Below are 19,789 nucleotides of genomic sequence, written 5' to 3' on the forward strand. Positions count from 1 at the left end.
CCAGAAATGAGCTCAGGGACTGGGGGCTAAGGGGCCAGGAGACATGAAGCCAAGAAGCTCACATGGCCAAAGGTTCTGGTCTGGTCAGAGCCCTGAGGCCCATCCGTGGCTCATCTCCAGTTAGTCCTCTGGGCCTCCAGGTGGGAGTTCCAGGCTCAGGCTCCTTGGAAAGTGAAGCTTTATGCCTCTTCAAGCCCTGATTTTGGCTGGCTACCGCCCAAAATGCCGAGGACAGAGTGAGATCAGGTCTTCAGGTCCGCTGCAGCTCTGCCGAAGACGCCTGGGAGTCGGAGGGGACTGGTCTGACTCCAGAAGCGGCTGGGAGTTTGTAATTCTACATTTTAAAATGGATTGTATTGTTTTAAGGTTTGAATTGAGCTTGCTTTGGCCCTAGATTTGGGATTTGTCACTTTGCAGATGGCAGGTAGACTTGCAAAGGCCCTTAGCTGGGGCCTTGACTTTTTACTAGGGGAGACACGACGTGAGTCTTGGAAGAAAGCACTCTTCCAAGGGCTCAAGCTAGAAACCTATGAGGGCACTCTCATTTCCTCCCATTCCCTGGACTTCCGGCTTAGGCAAAACCTGCTCATTCTGTCTCCAGAACGTATCCTGAATACACCTACTTCCTCCTCTCTCCACTGCCACCACCTGGGTCCAGGCCACTGTCAGTGCTCTGCAGGGTCCGTAAGAGCCTCCTGGTCAGCCTTTCTCACTCACCCTTCCTTTTTCGCCCAGAAGCAGAGTGTGGGAACGCAGAACACACATAACTTCTAGTTAAGATCCTTCAGATCGCTTTCTACCCAATGCAAAGTAAGACTGAGCTTCCTACAAGGTGCAGAGCCTACCTTTCCAACCTCCGGTCCCATCACCCCCTCCTCTTCCTCACCCCCTTCCCAGCAGCCCCGCCAAGCTCCTCCCACTGCAGGACCTTTGCACACTTTGTGTCATTCTTGTGGCTTCTGATGCACTTCCGTCTGCTCTCTGGAGGGATCCTTTCTTGTCCCTCAATCTCAGGGAGGCCTTCTGGACCACCCACTCAAGAGACACCCTTGGTCGGTTATTCTGACTCAGACCCTTTCTTTCCTTTAAAGCACTAATTATGATTTGTAATTGCTTTGTTTTCTTATTGTCGTCTGTCTTCCCACTCTCCTTGCATGGATTCCACACAGAGAGAGACAAGCTGCGATCTGTCCTGCTATGCCCCAGAACTCAGCACCATGTCTGGGCACCGAGCAGATGTTCTCAAAACTTCTCTCTTCGACAGAAAAGCCTTTTTGGTGGTGGCATCTCCAGCAGTCAGGAACTCTTATTTGCTTCTGAATTTTGATCCTCAGGCAGCATTTCTGCTCATTAACAAGTTCACTCTTCTCTGGGTAAATGGCTGAGAGCAGAACAGATCTCAGCAGCCTGGCAACGTGGGCCTGTGTGGGAATCACCTCCAGTGGAATTGAGGCAAATCTCAACTCTAAACCTGAAGATGTCATTCTAGGTCTAGGCCCCAGCTCTGCTGCCAGAGGCCTCGGGCTTCCCAGAGCTTCTCATGATACAAGATGCAACTTGCCTTCTTCCTCTACCCCTCCTGCCCCAAGCCCCTCTCTGAGGCCCCGCCACCTGTGCCCTTACCTCCTGGTGGCTTTCAAGCTGGGGCCACGCCAGAAGAAGGAGCTGGGGTGGTGGAGGTGAGCCTCAGGGCTGAGCCCGGGGAGGGATGGGGAAGCCTGGGGGAGCCCAAGGGGCTCGGGTGGTAAGATGGGTGGCAGAAACACCCGGGGCTGCTGGGCGCCTGCCGGCATGTGAGTAGGAAGAGGGCATGAGGGCACAGTTCTAAAGCAGCATTTACTTTGGTTTTCATTTCTCCAAGGCCCGGGGACCTTTTAAAAGTTCTAGCTCTTGGTCTTGTGCACGGTCCCCGTCACTCCTCCTTCAGCCACTGCAACAGCTGAGGCGTGTAGTAGGTGATGATGACGTCGGCACCTGCGGGGGGACAGAAGCGGGAAGCGGGGAGGGGCCGGGCATCAGCTCGGGGCACACACTGCCAAGGAGGGGGCAGGCGGCTACCACGAAGAGCCACAGCCCGTGGGCGTCACGACAGAAGACCGAGCCCAGCTCCGGTCAGGTATAGCTCTGTGCGCTGTGTGACCCTTGGCAGGTCATTTTCTCTTGCTGGGCCTCAGTCTGCCAATGTATAAACCGCACAGCGCGAGAAATGAGTACGTCGTCAGGGCCCTTCCCATGCTGTGTGCACACTAACACCACCAGCTCCCACTCGTGGAGCGGTGAGCACAGGCCAATGACACGTATCATCTCATGCAATTCTCCAGACAACTGCGCCTCGGGTGTTTTATCCCCGGTTTGCAGACGAGGACGCTGAGGTTCACAGAGGTGGCTTGGCTAAGGTCTCGACACCAAAAAATGACAGAAAGCTCTGCTGTCTTCACCGCTGCACGTTTTGTTCTGCAGCTCCACCCCCCCTCCTCACCCTGGGTCTCTTTAGATCACTGGTATTCCCAGGTGTAAGACTCCAGGCTGTCTCCTGACTTTATTTCCCTTTCTGGGCAAAGTGCCCATCAGCCCCGTGGCACAGGTCGGAAAACCCCAACCCTGCCTGTTTACCTGCACGGCGGAAGGCGGTCATGACCTCCAGAACAGCAGCCTTGAGATCAAACGCCCCGGCCCGGGCTCCGTGCCACAGCATGGCGAACTCTCCAGAAACATGGTACACAGCAAGAGGGAGCTCAGGGTGCTGTGGAAAAGCAGTGGCGGGTGGGCAGGTGGAAGCGTGGAACCTCTGGGAGCATCTTGAGCCCCGTGCCCTGTGTCACTAACTGCTGGCAGCTGGGCCCGGGTCTTTTTTTTTTTTTTTTTTTTTAAAGATTTATGTATTTTAGAGAGGGGTGGGCAGGAGCAGAGGAAAGGGGAGAGAGAGAATCCCAAGCAGACTCCCCGCTGAGCGTGGAGCCCAACGCTCAATCCCATGACCCCTAGACCATGACCTGAGCCAAAACCAAGAGTCGGACGCTCCACCGACTGAGCCCCCCAGGCGCCCCAGCCCGGCCCACTCTTGAACTGTGAAAGCACAGTGGCTCAAAGGCTCCGGCCAGCCCGGGGGCAGAGACACGGGGCAGGATTCCTGCTCAGGGGCAGGTCGCTCTGAACTCAGAGTCTGCAGTCTCTGAGTCTGAGATCCCAGAGTCTGCGGACAAACTCTCACCTCCCTGGCTCCCTGCTTGTCTCTGCTCTGCCTGCTCACCTTGTCCTTCACCTCCCGCACGATGTCCAGGTAGGGCATTCCTGGCTTCACCATGAGCATGTCGGCTCCTTCCCGTACGTCCCGGGCCTAAGCGATGAAATACTGTGTGGGGAGTGCCCAGGAGGCAAGCTGGGAGGGGGACTGGCCGGTGGCCTTGAGCTCCGGTCACTCACCACGGCTCGCAGGGCCAGGCCTCGTGCTCCGGGCGGCAGCTGGTAGCAGCGGCGGTCTCCGAAAGCTGGGCTGGACTGAGCCGCATCCCTGGGAAGCAGAGGCATCAGGGGGGCCTCCAGCTTTGGGCCAATGGGTCAGGGGTTTGAAAGTAGACTCCTGCCAATCCCCACTCACCGGAAAGGTCCGTAGAAACAGGATGCGAATTTGGCGCTATAGCTCATCACTGATACCTACAGGGAGACAACAGGGGTCAAGGTTCGGGCAGCCCTTTTCACATGTCCTGGGGTAAAGTGACAGGGAGAGGAAGGATGTAGGCTGGGAAGCAGAATGCCTGCGGTCTAGTCCCATTAAAGCTCTGGGCCTTGATTTCCCCATGTGAGGTGCGGAGGTGGAGGCGGATCTGTCAGGGCTGTTTTCACTTCCGTGATTCTCAGCAGATAGGGGGCAGGGCTGGTCCAGGCTTTCTCCTTACCTTCCCACACCCCACCCCCTCCCCGCCACACTCCACCCCCTACCCTGTTGCCAAGTCCATGGGCCATCAGAGCCTCCTTGATGGCTTCCACACGTCCATCCATCATGTCCGATGGGGCTACCACCTGACATCCTGAGGGGCAGAGGGTGGCCTTCAGAACTCTGGGACCCTCCTAGCCACTCTGCCACCTCCCTGACCCGGAGCTGCTCACCCCTGCCGGTGGCTCACTCACCTGCCTTGGCATAGGCCAGGGCCACTTCTGCCAGCCGCTGGCGGCTCTCCTCAGCCTGGAATGCCCCATTCTTGCTCAGGAGCCCTGCAGGACAGACAGTTGGGTTTGGGGGAGCACCTTGGTCCCTGGCCCATCCCACCTGAAGGAGAACTAGGAGTGCAGGCGGCAGCAGGGCTGGCGGAGGGAGGGAGCTCACCACAGTGACCATGAGAGGTGTAGGGGCACAAGCAGACATCACAGGCCACCAGGAGGCTGGGGAAGGTCTTGCGCAGCAGGCGGATGGCCTCGATAGCCGGGGAGTCCTCGGAGTCGGCTGCAGAACCCCGCTCATCCTAGTGGCAGGGGGAGGACAAAAAGGTACGTCTGCTACGTGAGGCCCTCGAGAGGCAGGATGGCCAGACCTCACAGAGCATAGCTCCCTACATGAAGTAGCAGTAGGGACTGTCCCCATTTTGCATAGGGCACTTGACCTGCCCAGTCAGGGGGTCATGGCCCTACTTAGCTTCCTGTCCCTATGCAGGTGCTGTCATCAGGCGGGGGCCATGTCCCCTCGCCCATGCCCCAGGGCCAGCTCAAGGCCGTAATGAGGGCACAGTCCGTGTGGGAGCTCAGCTCACCCTCTCCCGACCCTCCCTTGTCCTCCCCTCGAACTCTGCTTCCGATTCTCCACCTTGGGGACTCTGCTGGGGACTCCAAAGACCAGGACACAGCGCAGGCCCTCTTCCACCAGGGGCTTCAGCATCTCTTCCAGCCGGTTCACGCCATACCTGCATTGGCCGGGGCGGGGGCGGGGGGGCGCAGAGGGGCTGAAATGAGGCAGGTGGCAGGCAAGGGTCCCTTCCACCCCTCTGTTAAGAGCCAAGTTGCACACGGCACCAGGAGGGCTCAAGCCCCACAGTACAAGGAGGGGTGGGAATGCACCCACCAAACAGATGGGAAAACCGAGGCCCCCAGAAGCTGGCTGCAGAAGGCCCCTCCAAGGTTCTTACTGAACTCCCATTTGCAGTTCAGCTCTCCTTTGCAACAGACTCTGCTATGATGTCTCCGGTGATGAATGGGTAGCTTATTCCTTTCTGAGGCTGCCTCTTCTATTCTGGAACAACTTTGGCCCTGAGAAAACCTACTGAGCTAAAGTGGGTTTCTCCAGATCTTCTACCTCCGGGGTCTGCTTCCTGGCCCCTCCAGCTGGGAAGTCTCTCCCTCCATCCTCCTCTGGCCCTCCCCACCACATCTCCTACCTGGCCACTCCTGGGAGGCTGTCGATGGGCTGTACGTCATCAGGAACGTCCCTGCAAGAGTGGAGGTGGGGGTGGGTGGGCTATGGACTGGTAGCTGTGGGAAGGGCCAGTGGTGAGGGAGTGACTGGGAGGGACGGTTGGGGAGATGGGAAGGAGTATGGAAGTGGGGATGGAGGGAGGAGGTTGGGGTTCTGTCTGGTTCCCTGCCTGGCCAAGCCCAGGGCCTGAAATAATAGGAACAACAAGACTGACAGTGACAACCGAAGGAACAGGACTAGAAGAACACTAATCATACAAAGGAGTCAAGTGGCTACGAACTTGGGATTCTTTTTTTTTTTTTTTAAGATTTTATTTATTTATTTGACAGAGATAGAGACAGCCAGCGAGAGAGGGAACACAAGCAGGGGGAGCGGGAGAGGAAGAAGCAGGCTCATAGCTGAAGAGCCTGATGTGGGGCTCGATCCCAGAATGCCGGGATCATGCCCTGAGCCGAAGGCAGGTGCTTAACCGCTGTGCCACCCAGGCGCCCCGGGATTATTTTTTTTTATAATAATTTTTTATGATGTAATGTTAGTCACCATACAGTATATCCTTAGTTTTTGATGTAATGTTCCCTGATTCATTATTTGCGAACTTGGGATTCTGAAGTCAGAAGGCCCTTGCCTGCAATCCCAGCCACTTCCGGGCTGGGTGACCTTGGCCAAGTTGTACCATGTCTTTGAGCCTCATGCCCTTCATCCGTATATGGGTGGCCTCGTTCATTCATTCAACGAATGTTGAGCGCTTATAACGTGCCAGGTACTATTTACTCTCTGGAGATACAAAGTGAACAAAACAGACACAAATCCCTGCCCCCGTTGAGAGGACACTCTAGGGGACACTATCCATTCTTTCCTCATAATGCATGTGTGCTGCTTAGCATAGTACCCGGTACACAGTAAGTGCTCAATAAATGTCAGCCCCTGCTAATATGAATAATCATGACTGCCACCTCTTACATGTACATAGCTCTTGACAATCTACAGAACAAACGCCTTCTCAGCTTCTGTCTTATCACAAAAGCTCAGGATGGCGGGCCAGGGTTATTATTCTTATTTTCCAAATGGGAAGACTGAGTTCTTTTCAAGGTTTGTTTGGATACTAAGACTGTTGTCCTGAACCCACTCTCTCTTTCACACACACACACACACACACACTCACACACACACCCCGCCCCCAGCAGATCAGAGGCCTGGACCATTCCTGGGGACTCACGTGACGAAGATGGGGTAGATGAGGTTGGAGGCACTGAGGGGCGTGGCGGCTGCCTGCCAGGCGCGAAGCAGCGGGTGGAAGTAGCCGCTGTGCAGAACCGACTGGGGCTGCATGGTGGGCACGGCGGCAACGTGGCAGCCAGCTGGTGGGGACCGTAGGCTCGTGGGGCTTCGGCTGCGCGCTCAGCTCTGGTGGGGGGCGGTTAGCAATAGGAGGCAGTGAGACACGGTCCCTGTCCCCAAGGGATGGTCCCGTACCCCCATGCTCTTTCCGATTCCTGCCTCCCCTGCTCTCTGGCCAGTGCTCCCCCATAGCGCGGCTCACCAATCCCTGCTGGTCTAAGACAAGGTTAAGTAGAGGAAGGGAAGTAGGTCCCCTGGGAACTTTCCTAGCTATCGGAATAGAATAATCTAAGATTTCGGCTTGTATTTTCTATGGTCTCTCTCTTTTTCTAAAATGACATTTCTCCAGCAATTCGTTACAATTTAATTTTTTTTTTTGTATTTTATCAAAAAAATCAATCTGTGATGGATTGGAAATTAGTATGAGAAGCACTGACCTAGACAACATTTTTAAGATTTTATTTATTTGACAGAGAAAGAAAGAGAGACAGCGAAGGAGGGAACATAAGCTGGGGGAGTGGGAGAGGGAGAAGCAGGCTCCCCGCTGAGCAGAGCGCCCGATGTGGGGCTCGATCCCAGGACCCTGGGATCATGACCTGAGCCGAAGGCAGACGCTTCACTGACTGAGCCACCCAGGCGCCCCTCTAGCCAACATTTAAACTTTGTTTATTCCATGAAAAATGTGCACGTGCTTGGCAGAAATTTTAGATAAGCAGAAAGAGAAAAATCGCCTGTAATTCCACCTCTAGAGAAAAGCACTGTTAAGGCCTTGGTACACACGCTAAGAGAATTAAATGGCACGTGCCTGACAGAGAGACTGACAGACCCCTGCAGGGGGGGCCTCCGAAGCTCTTTTCCAGCCCGAGCCCCTCCCGCTGCTCCCCAAGCACCAGCCACACTTGGCCGCTTTCTGATTTGCTCATCCTGCTTCCTTTACCTTTACCTCCTTACCCCCAATCCTACCCGCGGCCCGGCTTCCCTCTCCCGCCGAAGCTTCTCTTGCCCAGATCATAATCTCTCTTACATAACAGCTCTTTGTGGATCTATTTCATTTCATTCCGGGAGACGGAGCTTCTGCAGGGCAGGGTCCACAGTGAGCTCATTTCTGCACCCGCCCCCCACCCCCAGTTTTCTGCCACAGGGTAAATATTTAACTACATGAAGTACAAGACAACATGCCCTAAATGCCAAATAAGTGATGTCAGACAGAAGGAGGCTGGGGCGTGCACACGTTTCTTGAGCACCTACTGCGTGCCAGGCCCTGCCGGGCACCCACACCCGGGATTTCTCCCCGAGGCGACACTGCGGTCTGCGCGGGTAGGGCTGATGGAGTGCGTCTCCAACAGGAGCTGCCTGAAGGGAACCATGAGCTCCAAGGCGAATCTGGAGGTGGGAAGAAGCTTGCTGGAAGAAGATGTGGGCTTCAGCTGGGTTTTCCGGGATGAGTGGGTTCAGCTTGGCAGAGGGAAAGGGGAGAATGTTCCCTCAGGAAGGGAAGCAAGGGGCAAAGGTGGGGAAGGAGGAATGGCCGTGGGCTGTCATGAGGACTGGGGAAGCAACGGAGGATGTGTGTACCAGGGAGGGGACAAGAGGAGGCCAGACTGAGGACAGGGAAGATGAGGAGGGGGCGGAGGATTGGCCGGCTCAGAGCCTGGCTTCAGGAAGATAATTCTTGCAGGCAGAGCAGAGCTGACCAAGCAGAGGAGCACAGGCACCCCAGGGGGGAGTGGGGAGGGGAGGAAAGGGAAGGGCCATTGTAGGCAGCCAAGAGGCAGTCTCTTGGGGCGGATGCTCTGAGCTTGTGTGACCCAGAGGGCAATGGAGACAGGGACAAGGCAGGAAGAGGGTTGGTTGGGAGCTGAGCTTCTGGAGGTGCCTGGGGATACCCAGCAGCTAAGTAGGGGGGAGAAAGGAGCCACCGATGTCTGCTGGTATGAATGGGACCTCAAGGCAAGGACTTATTCAAGGTTACACTTAGTTAAGAGGCTAAACAGCAGGCCTATAAGCCTGACATGTCGCCTCCCAGGATGGGAGTGGGGAATGGGGGTCCCCTAGCACACTGATAATGCCTTTCTCTCCAGTCTCTCGGGTTCCTTTAGCTCCCTCCCAACCAGCTCAGGGGCCCATGTTTATCCATTCCTCTTCCTTGGCAGGGTTGGGGTTATCAGGAGCCACACAGGGACCCACCCTACTATCACATCCCCAGGCTGGCCACATCATCTGACACAGAGGCAAGTCAGGCCTCCCCAAAGATGTCCCAACCCCCAGATGAGCAATCAGTCATTCGGCAGATAGAAAGTCCTGAGTGCCCATTTTGTGCAAGATTGGCTGTCAGGTCTGCTAGGGGTTAGCTCAGCTCAGAGAGGTTAAGTCCTTTGCCCAAGACCACACAGTTGGTTAGTAAATGAGCCAGAATTTGAGTCTGTTGTAGACAATGAGTATAGGGTTTTATCCACCATACCCCACAGTCCTGCTGAACAAAAGATTCAGCAAGCATCTCGCTGCCTATACTATCTGCTTGTGGCTGGGAGAGATGGCGGACAGACAAGAGAAAAATAGACTGAGCGTATGTTATTTGCTGGGTACGGGACTAGGTACTTTTATATACAACTCATTTCACTGCAGGGACTGTTCCAACTTTCAGTGATAAGGAAACGGAGGCTCTGAGAGGTTAAGTGACTTGCTCAATGTCGTTCTGGAGAGTCAAGTCGGATTTTGAACACGCTTCTGATTCACCTCCCAGAGAACAACCTTTGTAGCAGGACCCTGGCTTCTGGAATCCAAAGCTGCATTCTACTGGCCTCAACTCCCCATCTGTTATAGAAGTCTGGGCGAGCACATGCTTCTGCTTATCAGAAGCAGCAGAGCAGGGCTGCCTAGGAGCTCTGCAGCCTGAATTTTACCATGGGGGGTAGGGGGACAGGGTGGGGGAGGGGCAAGGGAGAGGGTGAAAGTGTGAAAAGGAGGCTTGACTAGGGCACGTCTACTTGCATCTGTTTAATTTTAGGGTTAGGGAGAGATCTGCTTTGAGATACAAGTGTCAATGCTGAGAAAAATTTTAAAACGTTGAAAATCACCAATTCTGTTCACCTCTTACATTCTGAAGTGGAAAAGGAGGTGCAGAGAGATGACAGGACTTGTCTGACATTGAGCAGTGAGTCAGGTGCAGAGCTGGCCTTGACCACGAGTCCCCTGCCTTCTAGCCCAGTGCCCTGTCACCTCAACCACACATGGTCATTCTGTTACAACAGAAACTTCACAGATATCTGTGGAAAAGAAAAATGGCCCCCGAGCCAGAGTCGCCTGTTTGCAGAGCCAAATCCAGGCCAAGGTTTTGCTTTGCAAAAAGTCCCTCAAGACTGGGAGATTTCCACACACTTGGGAGGGCACTTCTTCCGAATCAAGGGAGCTTCCAAGCCACAGCTTAAATCCTGTGACACCTCACTGAAGACAGCAGCCAGTCACCACGGGACCCAGCACCTACGCTCACCCACATGAGAACAGGTTAGCTTAGCTGGAAGGCAGGACGGGGTGGTGCGGAAAGAACCTTGTTTCAGGGTCACACAGTCCCACGTCTGCTCTGTGTGTGACTTTGGGCAAGGCTGCTGGCCTTTCAGTCTTTATTTCATAATCTGTAAAATGGGAGTGATACTATCAATCTTGCAAAGCTGCAGAGACGAGATTAGAGACAGTCAGGAGGTACATGCCTGGCACCAGGTAGCAGCCCAGTGAACGTGTAGCTACTTTTATCACCATTAGGAGAAGTGAGCTCGAAGTAGCCCCCCCACCCCCACCCCCACCCCAGTCCACACAGCTGTGCCTTCCGCACCACACCCAGAAGGGAGAACTTTCACTCAAACCTGCGTGGCCGCAGGGTCTTCCAAGATATCTCAGGTGGGGTCCCTGCCTTCCAGCAGCTTCTGTGGTGAGGAGAAGTGATCACCACACAGATGCTGCAGCAGAAGGGGGGGGGGGGCGCTAGATGCTACCTATGGGAGGGGCCTGCGTCTCCAGGAGTCAAGCATGGCTTCATGGAAGACGCAGTTTTGCAGACTGATTATGAAGGTATCTTCTTCCTTAGAATGCAACTTCCCTAATCTGGGAGTAACTAAGTTGGGCCCTAAGAGCTGCCATAGTGGGGAGGAGGGTTAGAAGGAACTGCAAGGCCTGAGCCACCCCCCACCCCCACCCCCACCTTCAACCATGTTGTGCTCTGCTGAGGATTTCAGAGGCTGTGCTCTTGGCACAGATGGTTGGGAGCTGCTGCCAGCTCTGGCAGGTCCCTGCTGCTAGCTGGGGAGGAGGCAGTCAGGAGCGCCAGCTAAGGTAGAAGGTGGCCAGGGCTGAGAAATCCAAAGCCCCAGAAAAGCCCAGGATAGCAACTGTCAGGCAGTTCTGAAAAGGGACCAACTAACTGCCTGTTTATTCAACCAGCATTTCCTGAATATCTACCCTGAGCCTGCCCCAGTGCTAGATACAGGGATTAAAGAGAAGCATGAGAGCCAGGCCTTGACCTAGGGTTTTGAAGAGCCCAACCTCTTCTGGGTTTAGCCATCTGGAGCTATAGGGAGTATCTGCCAGTTCCACAGACTCCTAGAACATCTTGGCTAAGAGGATCCTTAAGGCTTGTTGATTATGTCACTGAAGTGATGGTGAAACTGAGCTCAGAGACAGACACTGGCCCGAGATCAGGCAAGGGGTCCGCGGTAGATCTGGGGCTAGAATCCAGGTCTTCAGCAGTCCAGTTCTCAGTGCCCACCTTGATACTTTAAGTAAAGATTTCAAAGCTGCACTTAACAGCAGGGGTGGGCTTGCGGAGAAGTCTGGGTGGAGGGAGTCGGGGGTAAGGAGATAGAACGTTGACTCTGGACTCGGCAGCAGTTGGCAGCCTGATGGTTAAACGCATAGGTTTTGGAGTCTGCAGACGTGGGTTCAAATCCTCATTCTGTCACTTTCCAGCTGCGTGATCTCAGTTTCTGCACCTGGTAAATGGCGACCTGAACCGACCTCAAGGGGCTATTGTAGACTTAATGGGCAAATGGATGTGACTTTTGTCTAAGTCTAGCACAAATCAACTGTTACCGCCTCCACTTCCCTCCCTCACCCTTCGAGGCACTTTGGGCTCTGTACCAATGGAGAATGCCCTAGGCGTCTCCAAGGGAGTGGACCCCAGAGAGGAGAGGCAGAGCCCGGGGCCGACCCCGCAAGGGTACAGCCACGCGGGGACCCCAACCCCGGCTGCAGCAGGGCAACCTGAGTCCAAACAAGGGCTCCACAAGGACTCTGTGCCCGGTTGCACCACCAGCCCTTCAGGCGTACGGCACACTGGGGCCTGGGGACAGCCCCCACCTCCAAGTCCGCCATCTCCCCGAGTCCGGCCCCCACTCACCTGCTTCCTCAAGGGCTCCCAGCTGCCGCTCCCGCCACCGCCGTAGCGCGTTCTAGTCTCTCGGGACCCACGTGGGGGCGGGGCGGCTCACCCGGAAGCAGCTCCCCCCTTGCAGCCCGCCCCCATCAGCGTGCAGGCCACGCCCCCTGCAGGGCACTTTGCCTGCGGGCTGGTCAACTCCGGCCGCGGCTCCGCCCACGCACCTCGAGGCCTGGCCAATCGGGTGTGCGGAAGGGCTGGCGGGTCCGCGCCCCGCCCCCTTAGGGGGCCAGAGCTCGGGTGGCGGAAGGCGCACCCTAGCCCACGTAGGGGCGTAGGGGCGGTGCGGGCGGGGTCCCTGCAAGTAGGGATCAGAGGCGGTTACAGCCCTGAGGTTCTCTCTACTGTCCTCCTCTTCCCAGCCTAGCGCATACTTGGCGCTGGTTAATTGTTAAAGAATAATTGGCTGTCAAGGACATTAAAACAACACCTTAAGCCTAACACAACAGCTAAGTCCATTTTTGCAGACTGAATATTTTAAAGCTGTTGAGTTCAGCACCAGGCTGCCCTCCAGGTTTTCAGAGAAAATTAATTCCAGAGTAATTACTCAGGGCCTGCTCTGTGGCGTGGATTGAGAGATGTGATGTGAAAGACGCGGGCACTCCGGAAAAGCTCTAAGTCTGACAGGGGCAGGAACACTGCGAGATTTGACTAGGTACACCTAGGATGGGTACAGTGTGAGATTTGCCTGAGGGTCTGTGCGGGGTTTGGGCAGAGTACGTGCAGGGACGGGAGGGAACTGGTGAGGCTTACGGGGCTTGGGTGAGCTAGTAGAATTGGGTGGGTGAAGTAGGGGTGGAGATCAGTACCCTAGCAAAGGAATGCCTTTATAAAGATGCATCAGGGATTAGGGAAGAGCTGACTTTGACTTGCTGAAGAGGCCAGTGGGCTGGCCTCTTTATATCTCGAGGTCGGTACTCCAAACCTGTTTTATACCTCTTTATGTTCCAAGTTAAAGAGGCAGAGAGGCTTAATGCTAGGGAAATACGACCTGCGTAATTTCCAGCTACTAGAGTTCTGATCTGTGGAATAAGGGAGATGGTGGAAATGAAGTCATTTTTTGTGCATTTAAGAGTCAGGGACAGTACCATGCATTTTGCCTTCACTTATCTAATTTTGTTGACAGCTATGTTACTATCCTCATTTTACAGACTGCGTGAAGACAATCTCCAGGGAGATTAAATAATTTGCCCCATATCACACTGGACTTTTCTGCAATGCCTGCTAGTCAGGTTCCTTCAACTCATAGTTTAGATTCCCTGCTCATTTCTTCCATGACACCTCTGAGTTTATTGGTAACTAAGCATAATTAGGACCATCTACCTCAAAGAGCCCAAAAAGAGTGAAAAATTTAAGAAGCTGCTGTTTGGTGTAATCTATTTTTCACATGTCTCTCTTATTCTTGGCGGAAAGATCTGTTTCCATTCTCTACCCTACCCTAAGTTTTTGAAAATAATTTTACCTTAATCTTTCAGTCTTATTCACAAAAAGTATTGTGAATGCAACAATATGAAAAAATCTTAAACATTATGTTGAGCAAAAGGAGCCAGACAGTAGAATACATATTGTATGATTTCATTTATATGAAATACAAAGCAGGCAAAATTCACTTGTGTTGTTGGAAATCAGGATAGAGGTTACCATTGGGGAAGATAGGAAGTGCCTGGAAGGGAGACCATAGGGGCTTATTAGGAGGTTGGTCCTGCTGTTTACTGATCTGAGTGTGAGTTACATGGATGTTTGTGCAAGTTCATCAAGCTCTACATTTATCTGCACCATTTAGTATGTTATACTTTATTATTTTTATTTTTTATTTTTAAAGATTTTATTTATTTATTTGCCAGAGAGAGAGAGACAAGCACCAAGAGAGGGAACACAAGCAGGGGGAGTGGGAGAGGAAGAAGCAGGCTCCCAGCGGAGGAGACTGATGCAGGGCTCGATCCCAGAATGCCGGGATCACACCCTGAGCCGAAGGCAGACACTTAATGACTGAGCCACCCAGGCGCCTCTATGTTATTCTTTAATAAAAAGTTAAAAAAAAAAACAAAACACAAAAAAACAAAACCAACCAACCCGCAAAACCCCCAAAACCTACTGAACTATTGTGAGTGCTTCCCAGGTAGTATATGGCATTATGCTAAATGCTGTGAAGTGCATAAAAATAGAGAGGAGTGGTTGCCAGGGGCTGGAGGGAGGGAAGCATGGGGAATAAGTGCTTGACAGGCACAGGGTTTTATTTTGGGGTGATGAAAACATTTTGGAACTAGATAGAAGTAGTGGTTGTACAACATTGTGAATGTGCTAAATGCCCTGAATTGGTCATTTAAAGATGGTTAATTTTATGTTCTGTGAATTTCGTCTCAATTAAAAGATAAAATTGGGGGTGCTTGGGTGACTCAGTCGGTTGGGCAGCTGCCTCTTGGTTTCAGCTCAGGTCATGATCTCAGGGTTGGCATCAGGCTCCACATTCAGCAGGGAGTCTGCTGAAGAATCTCTCTTTTCCTCTCCCTCTGCCCCTCCCCCTGCTCGCTTGCTCGCACCCTCAAATAAATAAAATCTTTTTTTTTTTTTTAAGATTTTATTTATTTATTCGACAGAGATAGAGACAGCCAGTGAGAGAGGGAACACAAGCAGGGGGAGTGAGAGAGGAAGAAGCAGGCTCATAGCAGAGGAGCCTGATGTGGGGCTCGATCCCACAACGCCGGGATCACGCCCTGAGCCGAAGGCAGACGCTTAACCACTGTGCCACCCAGGCGCCCCTCAAATAAATAAAATCTTAAAACACACACACACACACAAAACCACTGATTTTAAAATAAAAAAGATAAAATTGGTGCACTGAGTGCAATGCAGTATTTTGGAATGGCTACTGGAACAAAAAAAGAGCATTAGCAGAAAAACTGGTGAAATACAAATAGTTTGGTATTTGGTACTTTTTTCCCTCAGTTTTGAGGACTGTACCATGGTTACGTAAGACGTCAACATGAGGGAAAGCTGGGGGATTACATGGGAACTCTCTGCACTCTGCAACTTTTCTGAAAACTAAAACTGTTCCAAAGTAAAAAGTTCATTAAAGAAAAAAAAATAAGAAATAGAAGCAAGGCCATGGGCCACTAGAATAGGATCCTAGCTTTCATAAGTTAGTGGGAAGATCTTGAGCAAGTCACTTCTCTCTGATGAGCCTCAATCTCTCATCAGCAAAAATAGGATTAGGCTGTGAAAGTAATTTTCTAAAAAAGATTTTATTTGAGAGACAGAGTGCATGTGCACAAGCGGGGGAGGGGCAGAGGGAGAAGCAGACTCCCCACTGAGTGGGGAACCCCACACAGGGCTGGATCCCAGGACACTGTGATCATGACCTGAGCCGAAGTCGGCTGCTTCACCAACTGAACCACCCAGGTGCCCCAGTAATTTTTTTTGTTGTTGTTAAGTAATCTCTACACCCAATGTGGGACTCAAAACTTATAACCCCGAGATCAAGAGTTGCACGCTTTGCGGACTGAATCAGCCAGATGCTCCTGAAAATGTAATTTTGCATGGGTTAAAATGGTAACCTTCCCACCCTCCAAATCCAGATCAGAATCTCTAGGCTTGAAGGGCTGTGGCTTACATGAGATTCTTGCCTTGACCTAGTAAGCAACCTTCAAACTTCAGATACCATTACAGGAATGGTAAAGGTGCTTAGAAAAAAACTGGTTGGTAACTTCAGATTCTTCCCAGGTTTTTTTTTTTTTTTTTTTTTAAAAGTAGTCTCTACACCCAGCATGGGGCTCAAACTTACCACCTTGAGGCAAGACTCACAGGTTCTACCAACTGAACCAGCCAGGCACCTCTTAAATTCTGTAGTTTTAAGTCATACTTCCCACTCTCAGGAAACATGGTTTTCTTAGGTAGTCAAAGTTTGGGAAGACCTAGCGCCATATGGAGGGAGTTCTTTGGGGATTCACTGACTGGGGACTTACAATGAAGTAGAAACAGACTGGAGTAGGTAAGGTAAGCCCTTCTCAAGCAGGTTTTGCATACCAAGGTAAGTACAGATTTCATGGGAAGCAGCGAGGGACTAGAACATAGCAATGTTCCAGGAATATCTACTTGGCAAGCAGTACACAGGGGAAGCTGGGGCAAGCAGAGATGTGGCAGGAAACAGCTCAAAGGAAGCCACAGGAGTCCAGATGGGACTTGAGAGCTTAGCTGAGTGGTGCTCGTGGGAATTAAGAATGGATGTTTCTGATGTGGAGAAGGAAAAAGCCACCAGATCTAATGATTACTGGGGTTGCAACTTTATGAAATGTTATTTACAAATTCATGATTTGAAAAAGTTATGTGGATTAGAGGTAATAGAGCATTGTGGGCGACATGATGGAGGTAAAGGTTGTTCTCCCTGATAGGATTCCAGAGTTCATACTTGGAAGTATTTAGAACAGTATCAGACACAGCAGGGACTCAAAAAATGTTGAGCCACTGAGCAACTAGTAACACAGAGGGTGCCCTGCAGCCATGGAAAGCTCTCGCTGTGGCTGAAGAGCAGCATCTGCTGGTCATCCAAGGCAACGCAGGATCCCATATTTACAAAGATCTGGCCCAGTCCACATTCCAAAAACTATATATACAGGGACGGTCAGTGAGTCCTCCCCAAAAGCCTACTATAAACAAGCAGGATGAAACAGGAGTCATCACTTTTAACAAGAATGTTCTTTATTTGTACAAAGCATAATTTTTCTCAACATTCTTCACTCATTTGTCAACAAACTTTTGACTGCATTCATTTAACAAATTAACAGTGTCAAACTACAAACATTTGACTACCTGTCAACCTCCAAGCGCTCAACTTAGAGACAAACAAAAAAGTGCTTGGAGCACCAAATATCAAGAGAAAAAAAAAAAAACAAACTAAGAAGAACGGTCAACAGAGTTACTTCAGAAGCAGTTAAAGGGGATGGTTTTTTGCGGTGGGTATTAGATTCCTGAGCACCATCAGATTTCTGCACTTTGGGACATGAAGCACGTTATCAAAGTTCCTAGGTTGGCAGATGTGAGAAAAGGATGGAGAGAGAAAGTGGGAATCTGGAACAGAGGAGAGGCAGAAGAGAGACAGGAAAGGAGAAACACAAAGGGAGAAAGTTGTGCCTAGAAGAAATAAAGTTTGGAACTTGTCATGAATTGGGAGAATGAAAAACGAAAGTCACAAGCCTGGGAAATGGACTACAGGAAGTGAAAGCCTGGAATTTTATACCTCCCAGGAGGTGACCAAAAATCCTAAAGCCATACAGTGGTAGGCAGTGAGGTGCATCTAAGACTAAACCATCTTTATTTTTCCCCAGTAAGAGTGAGATATTGGTACACTCGCTTGACTAATTCCATTCTACACTGCTGATTTAAAAGCATATGTGCCCAGAGCGCAGCCACCCCAATGCCTACCAGGCAAGATAGAGGAGCTCCAAGCCAAGTGGGTCTGGAGGAATCAAAATTCAATTAATGTTACTGTCAAGTGAAGAGACAAGAGATTTCATTCCTTTCCCGTAACCTTTTAGTAGTTTCCTAAAGCTAAACACATTCTGACCACTTTAATAAGCTAGTATTGCCAAATCCTGTACAATCAAAACAGGCTGACCATGCTCAAAGCCCCAATTTTTCCTGAGCTTTGACTACCTCTGTGATCTGGAACACAGCAGGCAGCATGGAAGTCATTATTACTTTTTTGGAGGGATGGGTGGGAAGGGAACTGGCGATTAAAAACCGCCTAAGCATACATATAAGTAAACAAAAGAGATCAAATTGACTAATCAAATTAGCCACTCAGAATCCCGCTTGCCAAAAGTCATTACCTTCAGACTGATCTGGCAAAATGGGATTCTGCTACTCTGACGCTCTGACGGAAGCGCTGATTTTGATAATTTCGTCAGTTTTTATTTTGATCTTCTCAGGCTCTTCTGGCTAAGACTACTCTACCCAGCAGAGAAAAGCCTCTCACAAACGTACCACATTTCAGGGTGGTACCTTCCAAGGTGCCACAGTCTTCCCATCCCATTAGTTGTCCACTTCCTCCTCTTCATTCTGTTCTTCTTCTTCCAGCCTTTCCTCATCTTCATCGTTGTCCTCATCCCTGCTCTTGTCTTGCTCTTCTGCATCTGTTTTTTTGTCTTTGTCCTTCTTCTTTTGCTCGGAAGCTTCCTTTTTGCCTTTCTGCTCTCTCCTATATGCTGTAAGGAGGAAGGAGGGGGTTAGGAGGCAGAGCTGAACCAAACAGACCACAGCAGCTAACTCCCCTAAAAGCTGTGGCAGAGAAGGAAAAATAACCTGCTCAGCATCACAAATCAGATCTGAGATGGTGCCAACCGAACTGATTCTGAGTCAAATCCAATACTTACTTCCTGTTCTTACAGGGACCCAAGCTGAGAAGACTCAGGGGCAGGTAAGCAGGTCACAAAGGACGAACATCTTCTACTTGGCTGAACAAAAGAAAGGGTCATTACCTTCCAGAGCTTCTTTCAACGGGGTAACGAACCGCTGGAACTCCATCTCTTCCATGGCCGAGAGCACATCACTGGCATTCAGGGTCTTGCGTTTCCCTTTCATTGCGAAGTTGTTGGCACTGAAGAAAAAGATTAAAGGCCGTCAGGAGGCTTTCAGACTCCCTCTTGCCAAGTAAGGGGTGAAAAGGGGCACCAGCGGTGCTATGGAAAAGCCTAGGTCATAGATGCATGGATTTTTGTGACATGTTGAGTCCCTCCCTTCCCTGTACGAAAGGGTAGTTTTGTTGTTTTATTTTGCTTCAGACCTTGCAAGAACTGGATGAGGGCTGTGAACCTTCCCCGCACTGAGATAGAGCACAATTGTTGGGGTTTGTGGACTCCAGGTCAAGGGGTTTCTTTGCGGCTGGCTCCCTGACGCCCCCGCCCCAGCCAAGCTCTGGCTAGCTCAGTCCGCCTCACCAGGAAGTGGCGTACAGCACGAAGACGCTAGCGGCGCGGGAGATGGCGCTGCGAGCCTCCTTGGAGATGTTGACACCGTCCGGGAGCTGTGAAAAAAGCGTGGGTGAGTAAAGCTGCTGGCCCAAGACCTGCTTCTCCCGCTGCCCGCGCGTCCGCCCGTCCGCCCCTGGCCCATCCGCCGGCCAGAGCTGCTCACCGCCTCCTTGATGATCCTGGTGATGACAGCATTAGGCAGGTTTAGGTCCTCGGGCCTCTCCGCCATTGCCGCCGGCGCCGCGGCCCGCGCCTCCGTCTCAAGCCTCTCCTTCAGGCCGCTAAGGCGTCCGGACTTCCCGCGTCGGCACAGTCTGACCCAAAGAGGCTTCCGTCCCGCCCCACGTTGCCCACACTGCGTCCCACAGTGCCCCGCGCGCCATAGCCTCCCTCTTCACCCAGCCCCGCCTCCGTCTCGAGTCGCCCAAGCACCCGAACTTTACATGTCGCTACGGTTTTGGCCCTCCCGGGCTTCCGTCCCACCCCATCAGGACCCGGCGTCCCTTCCCAGGCTCGTTTCCCTGCTTCTTGCCGCCACCACGTCTGGAGACTTCTCATCGGATCAAGTGTGGCTCACTGGAGCTTCCGTCCCTTCCCCACAGTGCTCTGCGCAGCTGCCTGGCAACGGCTCTGCCTGGCTGCTAGCGGGGGAGA

At 52.0% G+C, this 19,789-nt stretch overlaps 2 protein-coding genes across 5 annotated transcripts; both read right to left on the reverse strand.

Annotated features, from left to right (window-relative positions):
• Positions 1-1,817: 1,817 nt before the first annotated feature.
• Positions 1,818-12,263, reverse strand: ALAD (aminolevulinate dehydratase). Of its 4 annotated transcripts, none has more exons than XM_026513802.4 (12): positions 12,132-12,263; positions 6,621-6,808; positions 5,367-5,417; positions 4,799-4,895; positions 4,325-4,460; positions 4,129-4,212; positions 3,940-4,028; positions 3,599-3,654; positions 3,424-3,511; positions 3,251-3,337; positions 2,614-2,743; positions 1,818-1,974 (listed from the first exon to the last, which is right to left on the reverse strand). In XM_026513802.4, exons 2-12 carry the CDS (start codon positions 6,731-6,733, stop codon positions 1,913-1,915), a joined length of 993 nt encoding a protein of 330 aa, XP_026369587.1. In that variant the 5' UTR covers positions 6,734-6,808; positions 12,132-12,263; the 3' UTR covers positions 1,818-1,912. The 4 variants fall into 4 exon arrangements, with proteins under 4 accessions (XP_026369587.1, XP_026369589.1, XP_026369588.1 ...); XM_026513804.4 differs by lacking the exon at positions 12,132-12,263 and adding an exon at positions 7,706-7,815; XM_026513803.4 differs by lacking the exon at positions 12,132-12,263 and adding an exon at positions 7,694-7,764.
• Positions 12,264-16,847: 4,584 nt separating this feature from the next.
• Positions 16,848-19,746, reverse strand: POLE3 (DNA polymerase epsilon 3, accessory subunit). Its single transcript, XM_026513806.4, has 4 exons — positions 19,299-19,746; positions 19,103-19,188; positions 18,644-18,762; positions 16,848-18,370 (listed from the first exon to the last, which is right to left on the reverse strand). Exons 1-4 carry the CDS (start codon positions 19,362-19,364, stop codon positions 18,198-18,200), a joined length of 444 nt encoding a protein of 147 aa, XP_026369591.1. The 5' UTR covers positions 19,365-19,746; the 3' UTR covers positions 16,848-18,197.
• Between the last annotated feature and the right edge of the window lie 43 nt (positions 19,747-19,789).

This window comes from Ursus arctos, unplaced genomic scaffold (genome assembly GCF_023065955.2).
Source record: "Ursus arctos isolate Adak ecotype North America unplaced genomic scaffold, UrsArc2.0 scaffold_18, whole genome shotgun sequence".
Classification (NCBI taxonomy): domain Eukaryota; kingdom Metazoa; phylum Chordata; class Mammalia; order Carnivora; family Ursidae; genus Ursus; species Ursus arctos.